Source organism: Myodes glareolus, chromosome 5 (genome assembly GCF_982192425.1).
Source record: "Myodes glareolus chromosome 5, mMyoGla1.1, whole genome shotgun sequence".
NCBI lineage: Eukaryota > Metazoa > Chordata > Mammalia > Rodentia > Cricetidae > Myodes > Myodes glareolus.
In genome coordinates, this window is record NC_142030.1 from 26364362 (window position 1) to 26385468 (window position 21107).

Sequence of the window (21107 nt, forward strand, 5' to 3'; positions counted from 1 at the left end):
TACAAAGATGACCAGACCTTTGTTTTATTTTTGACACATGGTCTCACTATGTAGCCTAGACTGGCCTCAGATTCACTATGTAACCCAGGTGGCTTCTAACTTGTGAGCCTCCTACAACAACTATCCAAGCACTAGGGTAACAGTCATAGATGCTGTTCTGAATATAGCTACATCTTCTGCCTTCCATAGCTATTCGTGTTTCGCCATACCTGCATTAAAACTGATCACCACTCTAGCGTCTGGTGTATTAGAGATGCTAGCTTTTTTAAGTTTAAAAGCATCAGGGCTGGAGAGATGGTTCACTGACTGTTCTTCCAAAGGTTCTGAGTTTGATTCCCAGCACCCACATGGCAGCTCACAACTGTCTATAATTTTAGTTCCAGGGAACCCGACACCCATGGCAAATCACCAATGCACATAAAATTAAAACAAACAAACAAACAAACAAATATTGTTTTTAAAAAGATGAGGTCAATTAATATATGCCTGATTTTAAATATTTAAATTATTTAACTATTTATAGGATAGAATTAAATTTTGAGGGAAAACAAAGCAATCTGCTGCAATTATAGTACAAGTCCTTTGAGTAGCAAAAGAGAACCACAACAATCTTTTGTACCAAAATATTATTTCCTAAATCTTATCATTTTGGCCTATTATACACATAGCTCTTTACCAAACAGACATACATTATTACAGATTATGCTATTCATGATTACCTGGTCCAGGAATATTCTTGCCAGTGGTGCACAGTCAGTGGATCTGATGAACCGCACGACATCTGCCACACTCCACTTCAGTGGGTTACTGTCCAGGTGAAGCCTTTCGTCAACTTCAATCCTTATTTCCTTCAACAACAAGATAACACCAATTGGTTAAAGCACTAACATTTTAAAAACCTCTCCCCAAAGAAATTCCATAATCCTTTAAGACAGGAGTTAAAGTAGACTTAAGACTAACATCCCCCCTGCCCCTGTTTTCACTCTCTCAGACTACTTTCTTCCAGCAAAGATGACAAGAGGCTCACATGCATTAGCTATCTGGGAAATTTATAGATAAATTTGATAAAATTCATATTATATTTCCAATGTGTTTCTGGACTGTTTTGGTTGTTCTCTGATAGGATGCTAGAGCAAATGGTATTTCAAATGAGAACAACAACAAGAAATCTTTTATTGTCCCTGTTAACGGGATATTTTAAAAGTCCAGTTCTGTTTATTTTAGAAGGGGTTTCATGGGGCACCCAGGATAGCTTTGAACTCATTCCCTGCCTCCACCTCCCAAGTACTGGGGTTAAAGAGTATATATGTCACCACACCTGGTTTTATACTGTACTGGGGATTGAGCCTAGGGCATCATGCACGGTAGGCAACCACACGCTACCAGTTCTAAAGTAAGTTAGCTGTAGCTGGAACTATTATATAAGTCACCCAATGTGCATTTAACTGCTGACCATCTCTCCGACCCTAGAAATTCTTCCTAAGTTTATATGGACGGAAGTGTGCTAGCACAATAAATGACAGACTATAAAGGAAAATGAAAGATTTTTTCCCCTCCAACAAGGTACCTTTGGTGAAGGAGGCTTATTTTCATCATCTGAAACTGAAAGAGTGCCAGCTTCTTTTTTACTTGTCTGTGTGTCTGGGGGCAGTGGGGCGGACATCTCACTCTGGGTGGGAGAAGAAGAGTTTGATTTTTTTTCTGACGTTTCGGATTCTTCCTGTAACTCGTCCTGTTGTTCAGATGTGCTGCCCTCACTTAAGGACTCATCATCTCCATCATCTGCATCATCCTCTTCTTCTCCCCCACTTCCCTAAAAAAAAGGAAAAAAATCTCACTGAAACTCAGGACGGAGCAGTAGTCAATGAACCACAAACCATCTACTGAGTAGAGATTGAGATTATAAAGCTGTACAGGTACTACGTGTGCAGACTGTAAAGCAGCGGTCACTTGCCCCTATAAAGGACGGATGTGTCACAGATCTCATACCTGGGGTGAGCCCACTGGGGTATTGTCAACAGATGCAGAAGCCCGTTTCTTCTTATGAACAAAAATATTTTTCCGCCTTTTTCTCTTCTTACTGGCTTTTTTCAGGGCACAAGCTAAATTACTATGACCACCAGGTGGCCTCCCAATTCTTTTATTTTTCTTCTTTCCATAATAGTGTGCTAAATGACCAAAAAGAAGGAAAAAAGTACCTTCATTATTGTTGCATACCTCAAAACCACCGGATTCAATTAGTACAGCAGAAAATGGATGTCACTACATTTGTAATTTAAACTCCACATATTGGAATAAGCAGAGAAATACAAAATTTGATTCATACTAACATGTAAAAATGCAAACAATCCTCACTTTATCAAGGCAGACAACATCTCCATCAGTCAGACAGTTCTCAGGCCCCAACCACTCATTTGCAAGGCAACCACTTTTCTGATTTCCTCACTGCAGATGAACTTGCCTCTTCACACCTGCAGAGGGCACTGGTTTATAATGCTTCTTTCATATGTATGATTCTTTTAGTCTCATCTGCGCTGCATATTTAAGCAGCCAATTCTTTATGTTGGTGACTAGGATTCTATCATATTGATTTACCCATTTATCGATTTCACTTTTGATGTGCACTTGAGCCATATCCTGGTTTTGACCATAATTAATAAAGCTGTAATGAACGGCTCAGGTTCTTTGCAAGAGCAGTAAGTGCTCTTAGTCACAAAACTATTTCTTTAGCCCCTCAAACAAGGTTCAAACAGGGTGTTGCCAAAAGTTAGCCTTCCATACGATCAGTCTAAGAGTTATCTCCAAGAATAACAAGAGCCTTTGTCTTAAAGGAGGTAGATGGCATTGCTGAGCATCATCAGGCCTCTGTGCTGGGGCCTTGACACAGGACTGCACACAAAGTGCACATGAACATGAAAAGCTGCCCTAAAACCTGACTGCACTGTTGTACTCACCAAAAAAAAACCACTCTACCTCACCGCCTGCACATTCTTCCCGGGTTCTGGAAAAGAAGCATTATTCTCCTACTGAATGTAGCTTCCAGATTTGTGTATCTGAGGTGTTTCTCTTATTACAACATACCTAAGTTCTATCCATGTTACTACAAAACTCAAACTTACATTGCCCAAGTAACAAACTGTACTGAGCTGTTGTCATGTGCTTACTATGTATTTGTGCATCTTCTTCCACAATGTTTGTGCGCCTCTTATTGTTTAAAGTTTTCTTTAAACAATTTAAAAAACTAAAAAATGTGACATTGTAGCTTGAACCCAGGATTGCACAAGTGCCCCACTAGATGTAACTTGCTTTTTTATTTTTGAATTTTTTTAAAAAATTACTGAGATATATTCACATATAAAATTCACCTGGTGGTCTACTGTTTACTGGCTTCAGTGAAGAAACTGCTGGGTGAAATCATCACTAATTCTATATTTTCTTTAAATTTTAATTGAACTGAAACTCGTGTAATGTACAATTAACTACTTTAAGTATACAACTAAGAGGTAGTTAGTATATTCAACATGGCATGCAGCTCTCAGCTGTGTCATTTCATAACTTCCTTTTATATTACTGAGTTGTGGAAATTCATAAGATGTTCTGGAGAGAATTCTTGGCTGGACACACACATTAAGGATATTTCCCTAAGATCATGAATCAGCTTTCTCTTTTTAAAATGGCACTATTCAAAACACAAAGTTTGGTTTTTGTTTTTCTGTTTGGATATACATTGTTACTGGCGCCACCCTAAAGTCAGCTCTTCACTGTCACCCTTGTTAAAAATCATTTGATTACATAAGTTTCACTTTATTTCTAGATCCTCTATTTCAACCCACTATTTACTCTTTAATAAATTTCTGAATGATTACAATTGTCTTTTATGGTTAAAAAAGAAAAAGTCCTTCAACTTTATTTTTGTTCTTTCTTTAGAATTAAAAGTTTTGGGTATTCTAAATACTTCTTGTTTTTAATTAAAGTTTAGAATATAGAGACAAAAACATGCAACAACTTATATGGTGGTATATGCCTATAAGCCCAGTAATTGGAAGGCTGAGTAAGGCGGACAGAAAGTTTGAGGCAACCCGAAGCTACACAGTGAGTTCTAGGCCAGTCAGGGCAGTCAGGGCTATACAGAAAGACTGTTTCAAAACAAGAGCTGGGCGTGATACTGCGCAACTGGGCTACATAATAAGACCTTGTTTGAAAAAAAAAAAAAAAAACAAAGTCAAACTAAACCAACCAAGACCTCAACACTTCCAACCTCCTCACACACACACACGAAGAAAAAAGGGGGCTTGGCATGTAGTTTAGAGACAGGGTGTTTGCTTAGCATGCATGAAGTCTTGGGTTCAATACCTAATATCACACATGGAGGGAGGGAAGAAGGAAGGGAGGGAGAAGACAAGTAGGGGGGATAATTCTGATTATAAGGTAAAGTAATATAAATTTATTTTCTAATATAATTTTCTGCAAAAATGAATTCCTCCTTGGTTCTTCTATTTTTAAAGATTTTTTTAAAAAAATAAAATATAAAAAGCAAAATAGAATGAGATCACATGATCTCAATATATTATCATCTGATCCTTTACAGAAGAAACTGCTTCTCTGACAGCATGGCTATTTCTATAAAATGTAAGATGACAAATGTTAAGGCTAACACATCTGAAAACCATTACTCACTGTATTTAGTCTTTGTAAGAACAGAGCAGTTCTCAGAACATGTATCCAGAACCATCCGTGGACCAAAAAGGTTAGGACAACATTCCAATTTGATACATGTTTGTCGGCAGAACTCAGGCACTCGATCTGCTGTTTTCACTATCTCAACAGTAGCTCGATAACTCTTCCCTTTATATCTACAATTAGAAAACATCAGATGCCAAACTTATCGCACCAATGTTCACCCTAAGAAAAATTTAACACAAGCATGCTTAAAATAGCTTTACTCAACTTCAGAGTTTGAAAATTCTCTTAATGATTATTTTTATTCTATGTGTGTTTGTGTTTGGCCTGCATGTATGTCTCTGTGAAGGTTTTGGATGCCCTGGAACTGGAGTCACGGATAGCTGTGAGCTGCTATATGGTTTCTGGGAATTGAACCTGGGTCCTCAGCCAGTGCTTTTAACTGCTGAGCCATCCTTCCAGTCCCCATACTTTGAGAATACATAAAACAAAAAGAAAGTTCTGTACTTAAATCTGGTGTGGAGACCCAAAAAATGTGAGCCTATTTCCATCTAGTCCAAAGGTCAGAGAGTTGGAACTTATCTCTATTCCGTCAAGGTTATAAGTCTGTTTCTACCTCAAACAAAGGTCCCGACCTAGATTTAGATCTTAGAGTTCTGCTGTCTCAAGGTTATTGTTAACAGGTGTGGCTAATAGCTAGACCTTGTATTTCAGGAATAGAGAAGTAGATCTGTTTCTACTCCAAACAAAAGTCTAAGTCCTACAACTAAGTTCCTACTCCTTTACGAAGATAACTATGGATTCCACCCAGGGAGTGGTTTGCCAACAGAATGTTTTGGTCTAGGGTGTGAGCGATACTTGTCTTGTTCTAGAAATAAAACGTTTACCTAAGAATGTAGCCCAAAATCTTCAATCAGTATGTTCATTTCCTTGTATCATGTTAATACAGTCTTTTTATCTTACTCCTACCTTTTGGGGTCAGGGGTATTTTAAGCAACTAGAAATTAAACGCAGGTGATTTCAATATTCAATGTTTTCCTTTTTATTATTTGCATCTTCATCCTCTTTACTGTTTTTCTGATCCCAATGCCCTACCCTGGCAAGAGGTATTTTTGTCAAGGATGGTCCCTGACAATCTGGTACACTACAACTTGAAAATAAAGTTATTTAAACAAGAAAGAAAGAAACAAGAAAGTCTTTGCTTTCTGATCTTAGGTGAAAAGTTTACATGTGTATGCAGGCATTTATTTGTCCATTCATCTGAGCGATCAAACCAAGGGGCCTGAAGTTTGCTAGGAAAGCACTCTATCAATGAGCTCTGTTCCACAGCCTTGAATTTTAAGTACTACTTTTACTAATTACTCTAAAAGCATCTTTTTATTAAATCTTCCTTTATTCAGAACAGTGATCCTCAGAGTGTGGTTCAAGGACAATATGATATGCCAACTGCTACCCTGCCACAAAAAAAGTTAAGGTCAGAAAGCAGTAGTAAATGTTCATAAACTTTTGCAAAAGTTTTAAAACAATTTTCTCTATCTTCACTCTAATAAAAGTGTTATGTTTATGTTTCTTAAAATTTATACTTCTTAGAATTAATTTTTATCATATAACATAAAAGAAATCAAAAAGAAAAAAAATCAGCCTGGTCCTTTATCACAAACAGCTGCAGTAGCTACAAGAGTGGAGGGTGAGGTACTTTACTCACTTGGCTTTTAGGACTTCCCCACATCCATGCCACACAGAATCTTTGTCCAGCTGGAGCTCACGGAGGACACGACTGGGTTTGTAGGCTGCATTGATAAGTAAAGTGAGGACCTGAGATGGGTTTTAAGGCAGAAATGTAGATTCAGGAGGAAGGAGAAAAATCAGATCATTAGAATATTAATACACTTGCCAACCTTATGTATTTTAAAAGCATTCTGGAGATTATTTCCAGTTAAGAATGTTAACGAAATAATAAAAGCAAAAACATGTCAGCTACAAATTAAGAGTAATCAGATTCTTTACAACATTCAGTAAAAAAACAAGTAACACAAATTTAAAAGTACCCTAGCATGTACTTCCAAATGCTTTTCCCATCATGGTGCACAGACAACTGTATTTACTTGGGACTGGAGAGAAAAGAGTTTACTTGACTTAAAAGCTACAGTCTTTCATCGGTAGAAGCCACGATTGGTAGGAATTTAGTGGCAAAAACTGAAGCAGAAACCATGGAGGAACACTGCTTACTGGCTTGCTTCTCAAGGATTGCATAGCCTGCTTTCTTATACAATCCAGGACCGCCTGCCCAGAGGTAGCACTACCCACAGTGCATTAAGCTCTCCTACATCAATCATTAACCAATAAAATGCAATAGAGACTTGCTGACAATCTGATGGAGGCATTTTCTCAGCAGAAACTCTTCTTTCCAGATTACTCTAGCTTGTATCAAGTTGACAAAAACCCTTCTGATGGCCAGGAGTCTGGTTCACAAACTCTAGGTTCCTCAGACTCTGCCTTGCCCTTCTGAAGACTGACAGTTTCAAGTCCTCAAACTTGTTACAAACAGTACAACACACTGTGGCTGAAGGTACTGAATGCCTGAGAAACTCACACCTTAATCATGGACTCGAGTTAATGCCACACAACCTCTTATTGGTTGTAAACCAATCTCACAATGAACCCATACATTCATACACATTTTTTTCTTTACAGAAGGTCTTGCTTTGCACTCAAAATTCTAGTGCCTCAGCCTCCTAAGTGTTAGAATCACAGGCACAAGTCCCTACCACTCCTATCAGTCATCCCAACCCCTCAGTTATCTGTGACTGCTTGGAGCCTGAAGTTGGGAATTCCAACCTACAATTTCAGACAAGGCCTTCCTAGAGTCAGTGTGTGTGTGGCGGGGTTCATCCTGGACCATGTGAAGGTGAACCCTGATGCAGCGTAAGAGATCTCTACCTCGTCCTCATCCATGTGGTGTGGTGATACCATGCTCCCTGGCCCAATCCCTGCCAATGCCAATCTCTATGAGTCTGTTAGCCAGGGCCCTCTAGCCAGCCATGTGGTGTAAAGACAAAAGTAATCTACTGTCGGGTACAGACTACTGTCCAGGAGCAGTTAGGCCCACACATCCTGTTTTCTGGTTTAGCCTGGTGAGTTCACCCACCTGAACCTACTTCTGCCTGAATCCTCCCCAATTCACAGAAAAATGAAACTATAATTACTGAAACAAACAAACAAACAAACAAACAAACAAAAATGACTAAGAACACAAACCAAAAAAGCAAAAACCCCAAAACTAAATGACTACAAACACACATATTTAAATAATAACTTCAAATATTAATGGTCTCAACTCTCAAAGACACAGGCTGACTAAAGGGATTAAGAAACAAAAACCCATCTTTCTTTTGTCTACAAGAAACTCAGCTTTAAAGGCAGGTACCACAATGAAGTAAAAGGGAACAACAAGCAAGCAAGCACTGTTATCCTAATATCTGACAAAATAAGACGTTAAACTAAAACTAATAGGAGAGAGAGATATTTCACTTTGATAAGAGTCAAAAGAACAATCTCTGAACATGTAGATGCCAAACTCTGGAGTACTCAATTTCATAAGTAGTCTATTATTAGAATTAACGACACCAGTGACCACCAACTCAATAATAATAGGTGATTTTCAGACCCCACTTTCTCCATCAGACAGGACATCAGGACAAAATATAAACAGGAAAACATCAGAACTAAATGAAATCATACACTTACAGTTTTCTACAGAATATTCTACCCAAACACTGAATAAAACACACTCTACTCAGCGACCTATATCGTGAGACACAAACTTAACAAATTCAGAAGAACTGAAATAACTGTGTATCTTATCTGATCATAATGAAATAAAACTTAAAATTGACAACAAAGAAATCTCTCGTAAGTACATACGCTCACAGAGATTAACCCACTCAGTACCGAATGATAACGGGTCAAACGAGAAATGAAAAATTCCTGGAACTAAGTAACAACGAGAACACAATACAATAAAACACCTGGGGGAAACTTATAGCTCTAAGTGTCTACATTTTAAAAAAAAATCAGAAAAAGCACAAATAAATTACTGATGATGCAATTCAAGAGTTTAGAAAAACAAGAACAAATCAAATCCAAAAGATGACAAGAAATAATAAAAATTTGAGCGGAAATTAATGAAACTAAAATAAACACAAAGAATCAATGAATCTAAGAGCTGGTTCACAGACAAACAAGACTGAGAGTTCTTTAGAATTACAGGCATGCATCACCACGCCCAGCTTTCCAGTGTCTATACAGTTCTCATGCAGTCTCTGACCAACACCGTTTTTAGAAAGAGGGGAATCCATCTGAAGATTTGCTTAGGTGAATGATCCCTGAGGAGTCGAAACAATCGTGTGCCAATCTGCCATGCTCATGGTAGTACCCAGATTCCACTATGGGTTTGTGTCCTTAGTTACAGCCACATATGACCCACAGTAAACTGTATACCATTTTGAGTACCCCAGTGAAATCTTTACCATCTGCCAACGCATGTGGATTATCTCTGCCTACTGTGCCCATGCTGTACACATTATCCATGGCCTCTGAGAGCTGTGCCAGTTATCAGATCAGTCCAGGAGATATCACAGAGCACGCCCTGGCTCAAGCAACCCTTGAAGTAGTCTAATGTGATGTAGGCTGATCTGACCTCACATTATAACAAGTAGAAGATACATCACAGTAAGGTAATATGAAAAAGGATTTTCATACAACTTTTATTATAGTATATTGTTATAATTTTCGATTTTGTTATTGTTGTTAATCACTTACCATGTCTAACTTATTAAGTAAATTTTATCCTCTCCCCAAGCTTATGTGTCAGAATCGTGGTCCACAGTATGATAAATATAGGTGACAGAATTCTTAAAAAGTGAGGCTGAGTGGGAGGCTGCCATGGTTAGGTTTTTTTGTTTTGCTTTGTTTGTTTGTTGGGTTTTTGAGACAGGGTTTCTCTGTGAAACAGTCCTGGATGACCTGGAACTCATTTGATAGATCAGGCTGGTCTCAAACTTACAGAGATCCACCTGTCTCTGCCTCCCCAGTGCTGGGATTAAAGGTGTGCACCACAGTTCCACTGCCGTGGTCAGTTTAATTGTGGAGGACTGACACACTGTAAAATAACCTGGGGCAGGAGTGTCAGTGAAGAACTGTCTGGATCTGACTTCCTCATAGGCCCATCTGTGTGTGTGTGTGTGTGTGTGTGTGTGTGTGTGTGTCTGTGTGGGATCATCTTGATTATGTTGATTGACGCAGCCTAAAGTGAGCAGCACCACTCCCTGGGGTTGGGTTCTGGGTGTGTAAAAAGGAGGAAGTGAGCTGAGCACAAGCACGCCAGTATCCATCCATCATCTGCTCCTCAGCTGGAATGTGAGCAGCTGTCCCAAGTTTCTGCAGCCTTGATTTCCTACACTGAGGGTTGTAATCAGCATCATAAGGCAAATACCCTTTTCTCCTGGGAACTGGTTTTGTCAGATATTTCTTCTCTCTCTCTCTCTCTCTCTCTCTCTCTCTCTCTCTCTCTCTCTCCCTTCCTCATTCCTTTTTGACAGCATCAGCAATTTAAACAAGAGGTCCTTAGAAAAACTGGAAACATGACTTCAGAGGGGACAGTAGGTTTTCAGTCTTTTTCAAGTTTCTTATTTGCCAACAGAATTCTTCCTCACATGTATAGTTTTCACTATGATTAGACACAGTCAAGAAAAGCTTCACCACAAGCCAAATCAATAGGGATGGTTGGTCTTGAACTTTTTAGCCTCTAAAACTATGTACTAAATAAACCTCTTTTTTCTTCATAACTAACCTTCCTCAGGCATCTTGTTACAAGAACAAAAAAGATTTAATACAATACATTCGGGGGGAAAAAAGAGATAAGGCTTGTTACTTTTCTTATTTCAAGGCACTATCTGATGTCTTAGAACTGTATTATGGCTCACAGGGAACTACCGTACATGACAGTTGCATTCGATTTATCGATGGCGCATGATTCTCTGCATGAATGAGCCTGGGAAACTCCTGTTTAATTTCCAAGTTCTGTCCTAGGTCAGAACCTTACCTCTCTAAGTACCAGAACACAGTTCCCAGGTCCTACACACTGTGGCAGCTCAGCAATTCTTCCTTTGTTAAGATACGGCCCTGAGAAGCAGCGGTGGTTGAAGTATATCTTTGGACAACAATATTTTCCATTGATCATCACTGGAAATGAAGAAACAAGCATTCATTTGCACTTTACTCCATGTCTCCAATGATGAGCTGGGGGTGGCAACCAATCTATACACCATTATGAGTTTTGAAATTACATTTTTTTGTATATGTGGAGTTTGTACATGCTATGCAAGTTTTGAACTCTATTCCCAGCCATGTAAATACATATTTTTAAGATTAGCATACTGTCTGACAATGCTCTTAAATATCTTATACTTACTTTTATGCTAACTTATGGAATTTATCACTATCCTCAATTACATATGTTGATTAACTCCTGGGTAATGTACACAAATCTAGAGGCCCACACTTTCAATAAAAGAAGTAGAGGATCTACTCCATGAACCCAGTAGTCTTGCTAGTCAGTTATTTCTGGTTCTTCAAATATCAATTATTCAATAATGCATTCTATAGCATTCCTAGAGATGAATGTTGAACATTATCCAGACTTACAGCTTGTCTCCTAAGCCCCACCTTAATTGATACTTCAAATACACAGGGCTTTTGTTTTATTGTATTCTGAGATGAGTCTCACTATGTAGCTCTAGTTGGCCTAAATAAAGTTTTATATAGAACCATTAAAAGATAACCAAGGGTCTCTTCTCCACAATGTCACAAATACTATACCTGAGTGTGTGGAGTTCAGCTGATTCTTCAGGCCCTCATGGACAGTTCTTGAAGAGAGTATTCTGGATCAAGAAAATAAAGTAAAAAAAAAAAAAAAAAAAAAAAAGAGAGAGAGAGAGAAATTACCTTTAATACCAGCAAAGCCTTCAGGTTAGTTTCCTTCAAAAAAACAAATGTGGCAAGCTGTAAATCAAATAGAAGAATGTTCCTAATTCATAACACCTTGTTTTTTTTTAAGTAGAAATTGTTTTAAAATGCATACACACAGAGAAACCCTGTCTCAAAAATCAAAAAAACCCCAAAACCAAAACCAACAAAACATGCATACGACAACTGAGCCAACAATCTATAGACATGTGATTATGTATATAAGTATATGCATATATATATACGTATACACACACACACGTATACATATCTATATAAATACACTACAGTTCAGAAATCACAAAACCATATTATAAACACGGTGAATTTCTTGTGGGATTTTGAATTTTGTTGTTTGAGACAGGATCTTGGCATATATCTCTGGCTGATCTGGTATTTGCTATGCAGCCTGAGAGGGCCTCAATGTACATGGAAGTTTCTGTCCCACCCAGTCCTGTAACCATTCAGTCCAAAGAAATACACAGAGGCATATATTAGTTATAAACTGTTTGGTCTATTAGCTTAAGCGTATTATTAACTAGCTCTTACAACTTAAATTAACCCATAATTCCTATCTGTATTTAGCCCTGTAGCTTGGTACCTTTTCTCAGTAAGACATTCTCATTTTGCTTCCTCTGCTTCTTTATAGAACCTAAAAACTTCTGTATTTTTAAGATGCAAGTCAACCACCAATTGACTGTTTCTCAAAGGCTGTGTGTAAGAGTATGCTACAAATAGTTTCCTGATGGGCTCAAAGGAGGAACGTAGCTTGTCTTGTCCAGTTGCTGTTCTGTACATCAAGACACTGTGACAAATCATGCCCTGACTTATAACTCTTGTTCCTCTTTTACAAATACTTCCCTCTTTTATTCAAATGCCTACGATATCTAAAAGCTAAAAAAAAAAACTAATTTGGAGAAAACATCTTGAGGATATATTTTCCCTTTGTATATAATAAGAATTTTGTTTGGACATGAGGGTTTTACTACATAACCCAGGCTAGCCTAGTACTCACTATACAACCTACTTTAATGTTCCTGCTGAGTCAGCCTTTAAAGTAGCTAAGATTATATGTATACACCATCATGTCTAATGTTACAGTGTAATTTTAGGAAAGAACTATACTAAGAATATAAAATATATAAGCTATCAAATTTGACTTAAAAGTTTATGCTTCCATCTGAGAAAATAACTCAAACAAGATATATTCCCTTAAACAGTTATTTTCCCCTAGATATTCTAAATTGCAAACATGAACTGTTAGGACATCTATAATATTACTTACTGTTTTTCTGGTTGAACCACTGCAATTTTCCGCTGTTTATGCACTATAAGAAAAAAAAAAACACCAAAAATGTTTTAAAGACAAAGACTTATGCTTGTAATCGGCATATTTGGTACCTGGCCGTATGTAAATAATGAGCAAGTACTTTTAAATTAGACTTTAAGTGTTAACATTCAAAGGAACATTTTTCTGGTTTAGGATCGTTTTAGAAAACAACATTTTCAAGGATCACTAGGCTAATCAATACCTACAAATACTTTAACAGAAAAAATAGACACTGAAAAGAAAGGCTAATCTGACAAGGACACAGGACTAGTGAATGGAGTAGGAATAGTTTTCAGCATAGTGTTCAGGAAATAAGACATTCATATGTACAAAGCTAGACTCTAAACTTTTATCATATATAAAAATAAAAGCAAATTACTCAACAGAGATAAAACTTCAAAACTTACAGATGAAAAAAGTACATGGCACTGAATTTGTGGAACCCTTTTTAAATATGACACCAAGAGTCATGATAAAAGTGTGATAAAAGAGTCAATAAATTACACTGGAATACACTGAAATTAAAAATGTGTGTATAAAAAGAAAATAGAGGGTTGACAAGATGTCTCAGTGGATAAGGTTACCTGCTACTAAGTCTGACAACCTGAGTTTGATTCCCAACAGCCACGAGGTGGAAAAAGAGAATCAACTCCCAGGAGTTCTCTGACATGCAATGGCATGTGTGTGAACATATACAAACACAAATACACTTATGTGTGCAATGGCATGCACATGTGCACATACAAACACAAATATGCACACAATAAATGCAGAAAAAAACACTATATAACTAAATGAGAATGAAGAGATTGGAGTGGTGGTTCAGCAAATAAGAGCACTTGTTATTACATAGACTTAGGAGACAGATATGAATTTAAAGTCACCCTGCCCTACCCACTGAGTTCTAGCCCAGTCAGAGTCTACACTGTGAGACCTGGTCTCCAATTAAAAAAAAAAAAATGCTACCTCTTTCCAATAGAAGCCAGTTTCTGAGCTGCCCTATGAAGAGTTCCATTTGACAAAGAACTTCAGCTGCCAATGATCAGCAAAGAACTAAGTTCCTCAGTTCAGTAGCCTATGGAAATAAATTCCTGCTGCTATTGTCTGACTGAACTCTCAAATTAATTCTGAAACCCTACTTACCACAGTAGGAGGTGAGGCAGGTGGTAGCGGTAAAGACAGACCTTTCATGAGTGGGACTAGTAACTCTATGCAGGGTGCCCAGAGAGTGAGCAGTCTGCATTAGCCTGTGAGGACTCAGCAAGAACATCTCTGGGCTGGAGAGAAGGCTCAGAGGTTGAGTACTTGCTGCTCTTGCAGAAGACCTTGGTTCAGTTCCCAGACCAAACACGGTAATTCACAACCATCAATAACTGCAGCTCCAGAGACTCTGATCCCTTCTTATGAACTCTGGGGACATCAGGCACCTACATGATACATATTTATACATGCAGGCAAAACACTAATATACATATGATAAAAAAAATTTAAATCTGAAAAAGGCCTTGTCTAGGAAACAGAAAAGAGATCCTAGTATCTGCTAGCATCCTATCACTTGATTTCCCAGTGACAGCAGACACATCACTTTATAGAATTTTGCTATGTAAACCAGAAGGGACTAAGACACTTGCCAGTAATCATCTGAGTAAACACGGGGAGAGTCTTCCCAGTTCAAGTCCTAAGATAATAACTGCCCTGGTGGAACCTTTTATTACAACCTGTGAGAAATCAAGATTATCTAAATTTAGCCTAGACCTCTAAGCTAATAAAAGTTTGTTCCAATAACTGTCTATACAAAAAGGTAATATTTTGATTTTCTCTGAAATGTCTATATTTACCATAACTGGTAGCACCTGTACAAGAGATCATCTGATAACCAATCTCTAATCCAGACATAGAAAAATACCTCGTGCCCGGCGAGGAGTACTGAGAGGATGGCCATTGGTTTCACACCAGCCCAAAGGAAATATATCCATCGACTCCACACTTACAATAAATTCAGGTATAGGTTTCTTAGAACCTGTTAGATTAAAAAAACAAAATTTTAACTATTAAACATCTTTCTTTAGAAGTGTTTTTATTTTATGTGATTTGTTTGCTCAGTTTTTGAGACTGGATCTCACTAGGTAACATAGGCTAGCTTTGAAATCCCCTGCTTCAGCCTCCAAGTGGTAGTACTAAAGGCATTGCACAACCATGCCTAGTCCTACACATTACTTTTTAAACAATATTGTAATAATATAGACACAAATCTCTTAAGCAATAATTTTTCTCATGGAAGTCATATGGTTTGATATATAAATATCATGAAAAAATAAGTTGCTTTCTATATATAAATTATGAGAACCAAGAAGGAAGTAAATACACAGATTGACTTTTGGCAAAGGAACAGCAAAGAAGCAACTGGAGCTATGATTCAGATGGCTAACAAGTGTCATAGTCATTTCCTTGAAATAACCAGAATATGAGGGCAAAATATCACATTTATTTTAACTAACTGGACTACTGTCTTGCATTCTTGGAATAAACTTGAATGTGGAACAATGAATTCAAATCAGGAAAAGTAACTTGGCAGATGTTGCAAGAATGTCTGCAGTAAATACTGTCCTTGACATCCATATTACACATCAATTCTACAAATCAGAAACATAATGCCATCATTTTAAAGACTATTTGGTAGCAGGATTAAAAGAAGCAGTAGCTAAAGCATTGAGCACTTACATAGCTTCATCTGCAAACCTGTCTAATCACTAAATATCTCCTTGAGAAAGACAAATCAAGTTGTCTACATTCTACTTGGTTCTATTTTCTTGGGGCAACCAAAATGTTCACCACTACAATAAGTGAGGCAGTTAAGTATTACACAAATATATTTTGGTAACATCAAAATACATGTTATTTTGATTTGCCCTTATGAAAATAAAGGACTTTAAAGAGCTTTTATTGACTTTCATTTCCTAAAATTTAAAATCCAAGGACAAAGAGTAAAATATTAGCTTAAAATTTTGGATTTCAAATTATATCATTATTTCAAAGTCCACCGAGTCTAACAAGCTACACTACAGTGGTGAGCAGGAAGAGCAAAAAAAATGCCACAGGAAACTTGTCAGGCATGCTGGCTTACCGTCCAGCTGGAGCCACAGGTAGGAGCCTCTCACTGCAGTGACGGTGGCAATGCATACTTCTTCAGGGAGAAGAGGGTTCACTGCCTCCAGTTTCATGTTCTTCTTAAACTGGTGATCAGAAATTGACTAAAAGAAAATCAATGAATCAAATTAATTAATTAGATTAATACTTAGTATTAGTTCATGTACTCAACTAGAATGTTTTCCAAGCAGTGTTTAATCACTAGATTTACAGTAAAGCAATATCTTGTTTTGTTTGTTTTCAAGAAGCAAAGAGAAAATAGGAGGAAACAAGTTTTGAGATTTAATTGTTTAATTCCTGATAACTCATTTAAAATTGCTATTGGTTTTTGAGAGTATAAACCTAGAGTTCTCTAGATGGACTCATTCGGTAAAGGTACTTGTTTGATCCCTAGAACCTATAAGGTAGAAGGTAAAAACAAACGTCCACCAAGTTGACCTCCACATATGTGCCATGACAAGTGCACGTGTACATATGCACACACAGAATAAATAAATAAATTTAAAAATAAAACCATAACCTAGTAGGATGTATAAAACAAGAGATGGCAGGCACAAATTGGCAGTGAAGAAAGTCCAGAACTGTTAGCAGCAGACTGATGCATGTGGAGACAAAAGAGAAGTGGTCTAAACAAGGTCTGGCTGATTTGCATGCTTCTTCTGTTTTGTTTCAGACAGGTCTCACATAGCCCAGGCTGACCTCTAACTTTTGCTACATGCAAAGATGAGACCATTATTCTTGACCGTCCTCCTACCTTCCACCTTCCAAGGGTTGGAATTTCGGGTATGCACAATCACACCTGGTATACATATTCTGAGGTTGTAACTCAGGGCTCCATCATGCTAAGCAAGCACTCTAAAGAGATAAGGAGCTACATTCCCAGTCATGAATTTTTTAAATTAAAAACAACATTTTTTTTTTTGAGATGGGGTTTTACTATTTAGAAATGGCTGGCCTCCCATTTACATCAATCCTCCTGCCTCATCCTCCTAGAGCACTGGAATTACTGATGTGTATCTTCATGCTTGGAGGACCTTTTTCTTTCCTTTCTTTCTCCTTTTTCTTTTTTTTTTCAGAAACAGTTAAAAAGCATTTACATTATGCCATTATATACTATTACATACCTCAGGGCAACTGTGTCTTTCCCTTCCCTACAGAAAGTGAGATTTATTCTCTGGAAAAGACAAAATACAAGATCTTTGGGCAGGAGGACACAAATAACTGTTAAGGGTGTGTGCGTAGTAAAGGCCAAGCCGCAGCCTCTATGATATCAGACAGGGACAGGAAGAGATCTTTTACAGTACTAGGACAACACACAAAGATTTAGTTTTTCTCAATAAGTGGCCGTAAGACCCCACTCTGTAAGAAAAATCAAGGTTGACAAGCCCCGTCCAAACATGCTCAAACTTTCTAACCAGTATTGTTTTGTTTCACTTTCTCATTCTTAAATATAAGTAGTAATCTAGAATAATCAGATACTTAAGAATATAAAAGCTACAGACAATACCAGCAATTGGAGAAAACAGCATGCAAGGAAACCTTCACACCAGTGGTGGTGCTAATTAGTGTCTTCTGGGAGACAAGAGCATCTATTTCACACTAAAAGTAAAGAGCTGCTAGAGCTGTGCACCTTCGATCACAGCACCAAGAGGCAGAAGTGGAGAGATGTCTGTGAGGTTAAAGCCTGTCTTATAGATAGCAAGTTCCAGGCCAGACAGAACTAGACAGACCCTGTCAAGTCAGTGATGCTGTCTCAAAAAACAAAACAAAACAAAATAGAGAACTATTCAAAGAGAAGTAGTTCTGAAAAAGAAAAATGAAGCATAACAAATTAAAAAGTTGGGGCTGGAGAGATGGTTTAAGGCCAAGAGTTCTTGCTATTCTGGCAGAGGACCCGGTTTGGTGCCAGAATCTACATAGTGGTTAATAACACCCTGCATCTCAATTTCCAAGGGGTCTGATGCTGTCTTCTAGCCTCTGAGGGCACCACATGCCCAGAAACACAAAATACCGAGATTTAAAATGATTTTAAAAATCATTTTTTAAAATAAAAACTCATGATCCCAGCAATCAGTAAACTGAGGCAAGAGGATTACATGAGTCCAAAGACAGTCTTGGGCCTCCAGTGAGCCTGAAGCCAACATGGACTACAGAGTGAGAGTAAATCTCAAAACAAACAAATAAAACAACAACAAAAAGACCAACTGTAAAGTTTTGTTTGTTTTTGGAGACAGGGACTCAGAAATGTATGTAGCCATAGCTGGTGTGGAACTCATTCTGTAGATCAGGTTGGCTTTGAACTTATAAAGATCCATTTGCCTCTGTCTCTCAAGTGCTGAGGTTAAAGGTTCTATTTTCTATGAGAGGAAAAAAGGCAGGCTATCTGCAATTTTGCATAAAGAGGAGAGAAAAGGCAGGTTCATCTACAAAAAGTTAAGAGTAATCATGTCTCAAAAAAAAAAGTCAAGAATAAAATTGTCTCTTTACAAAAAAAAAAACCACAGTAGAAGTAAGAAAGTGAGTAATATTTTTTAAATGCTGAAGTAATGTCCAACCTAACTTTCATATTAAAGCTAAATTATGAGTATGGCAATAGAGTGAAAATTTCAACATATAGAATTTATTAAAATTTATAGTTCTTATTACATATTTTTAAGAAGCTATTAAGCAATAGCAGGCACCATCAAAACAACCAAGCAGAGGCTGGAGAGATGGCCAAGTGGTAACAGCACTAGCTGTGAAAGCAAGAGGACCTGAGCCCAAATCCTCAATATTACTAAAAAGCTAGAGATGATGGTGGATGCCTGTAATACCAAAGTTGTGGTGCAGAGAGGCAAGTGGATGCCACTGGCTCTCTGGGAATGTGTCAGCCTATCACAAACAGGATGCTTCTCGCTTAGTGACAGACCTACCTTTTAAAGACTGAAGAGAAACAAGAAGACACCCAACATCCCCTTCTGGCTGCTGCATGTGCACATGTCTCTATCTCTAACTGTCTCTCTCACATACAACCAAGAAAGCCAAGAGAGGAGGAAAGAGGCCATGAGTTACACACAGCAGTAGGGCAAGGGCAACTCCCTGTGTGGCAGTGACAAGACCAAATGGGAAGCCTCGAAAACAGCCTTCCCAGGGAGAAAAAATAACAGTAACAGTCATCTTCCTACTGCACTGCCTTCGCAGATTAGTGACAAGAAGCTACTAGAAGGTATAGGAAGAACTAGTAATGAACACAAAGAGCATTAACCAAATAGCAACAAAACAGCAATTACTAAAATAGCAAACATTTAAAAAAAAAACACTTAAAATACTGCAGCAGTGAGCTATTTAAATTTAGAATCACATAATGTAATCTAAAACTTTAACCCAAACTTCATCAAAACTAAATAGTGATGGTTAAGATAGAAGGGAAGGTAACATGAAATAATTAAATATTTATTTACTATAATATGTCACCAACATAAGTTTCTAAGTTAATACCTTAAAAGAGCACAGCATATTGTTCTGAAAATAATGAGGTATAAATATAAGAATTACAACAAAAGAAAAAAGTGGTCATTGTATAAACTGAGGACATGGTCTCTACAAGGGATGGCTGAGGGTCTCACCGGAGGGAAGCACTTCTGGGGGGCAGCTTCAGCACCACACTGTTTGAGGTAGTCAGCCCAGTCAAAGTCCTGGCTCCGGAAGCCTGCCCAGAAACAGAAGAGCAATGGTTCACACACAATACGCCTGCCAAAGTGTAACACAACTCCTAATGCTGTTATCTATGGACTTTTATCAATGTGGAGGGGCACACTATAATACAAATAACAATTAATATTTTTCATGCTAGGGAACTGAACAAGGAATAAACACAGCAAATTTTATAAAACAGAATAACTGGGAAATTATAATTATGTAATAAAATTAATGAAGTAAGTGTTTAAACTTCCAAACTTCAAGCCAGGTATTTTGTGAGCAGTACTCTGGTGTGACTAGTTACTGACAACTTGCCAAGAGTTTAAAAAAAATTAAAAAGACTAAATTTGATTTCACATATAGAAATTTAGTCTTATTGATTTTATTAGTACTTTTTAACCAGTGAGGACTTTTGTTGATAAGCTATTTGCTTTCCTTAACATGTCTTAGTTAATACCAACACAATGTCTCCCCTCCTCCTTAAGACAGGGTTTTAAGGGTATCCTGGAACTCACGTAGCTAAGCTGACCTTGAACTATTGACAATCCTGCCTCACCACCTCTACCACCTTCCAAGGCATAAAACACCATACCCTGGCTCTGCTGCAATACTCTTAGCACTGTTTTCAGATTCATACTCTACAGAACCTGTCTAACAGGTTCAGGAGCACAGAGAATAGTGGGCACAAGGATGCAGCTGGAGGGGAATTATTTCTAATGTCCCTTTTATGGTTGACAAAATTAACTGAACATCTCAACACAAAGAAATGGTATTATAGCTGACAGATATGTTCATTACTCTAACCTGATCATTATACATTGAATATATGTATTAAAATGCTACCCTGTACTCCATAAATATAGTATATGTGTCAATTAAGAAAGCATTTTAAAACTCTAAATGTTATGCTATAATCCAAATCATAAATTCAACTGAAGACTAAAATAAACAACTCTCTACTTCAATCTATAAAGGTTCTTGGTAGATGTACCTCCAAACTAGTATCTAACTCAACTCCATCTGTGCAGGAAGAGCTACATGGTTGCTGTCCACTTTTGTCTAAAATGTTCTGTCTCAGAGCTTAATCACAGGCTACTCAAAACTGTGTCCTTCTACAGGCAACAGTCCCCACTATCTCCTTTCTTGCCCAAACAAAGGCTTCAGCTCTCCCTTTGACCCTATCTCACTTTCTGATAAAAACATTCTCTGGCATGTTCCTTTCTTAAATATTTCTATTTTTATATAT

At 37.6% G+C, this 21107-nt stretch overlaps 1 protein-coding gene across 8 annotated transcripts in view; it reads right to left on the reverse strand.

Moving 5' to 3' along the window:
- The window catches only part of Sfmbt1 (Scm like with four mbt domains 1), a 113343-nt gene that overhangs the window by 5424 nt on the left and 86812 nt on the right, over positions 1 to 21107 (reverse strand). For all 8 annotated transcript variants that reach the window (XM_048421692.3, XM_048421687.3, XM_048421690.3 and 5 more), the window contains 11 exons: positions 19789 to 19871; positions 16161 to 16287; positions 14943 to 15056; positions 12992 to 13034; positions 11560 to 11621; positions 10784 to 10923; positions 6386 to 6495; positions 4678 to 4853; positions 1990 to 2168; positions 1568 to 1813; positions 720 to 848 (listed from right to left, as the gene is read on the reverse strand). In XM_048421692.3, the coding sequence (XP_048277649.3) occupies positions 720 to 848; positions 1568 to 1813; positions 1990 to 2168; positions 4678 to 4853; positions 6386 to 6495; positions 10784 to 10923; positions 11560 to 11621; positions 12992 to 13034; positions 14943 to 15056; positions 16161 to 16287; positions 19789 to 19871 (1409 nt within the window). The remainder of the gene's footprint in view (positions 1 to 719; positions 849 to 1567; positions 1814 to 1989; positions 2169 to 4677; positions 4854 to 6385; positions 6496 to 10783; positions 10924 to 11559; positions 11622 to 12991; positions 13035 to 14942; positions 15057 to 16160; positions 16288 to 19788; positions 19872 to 21107) is intronic.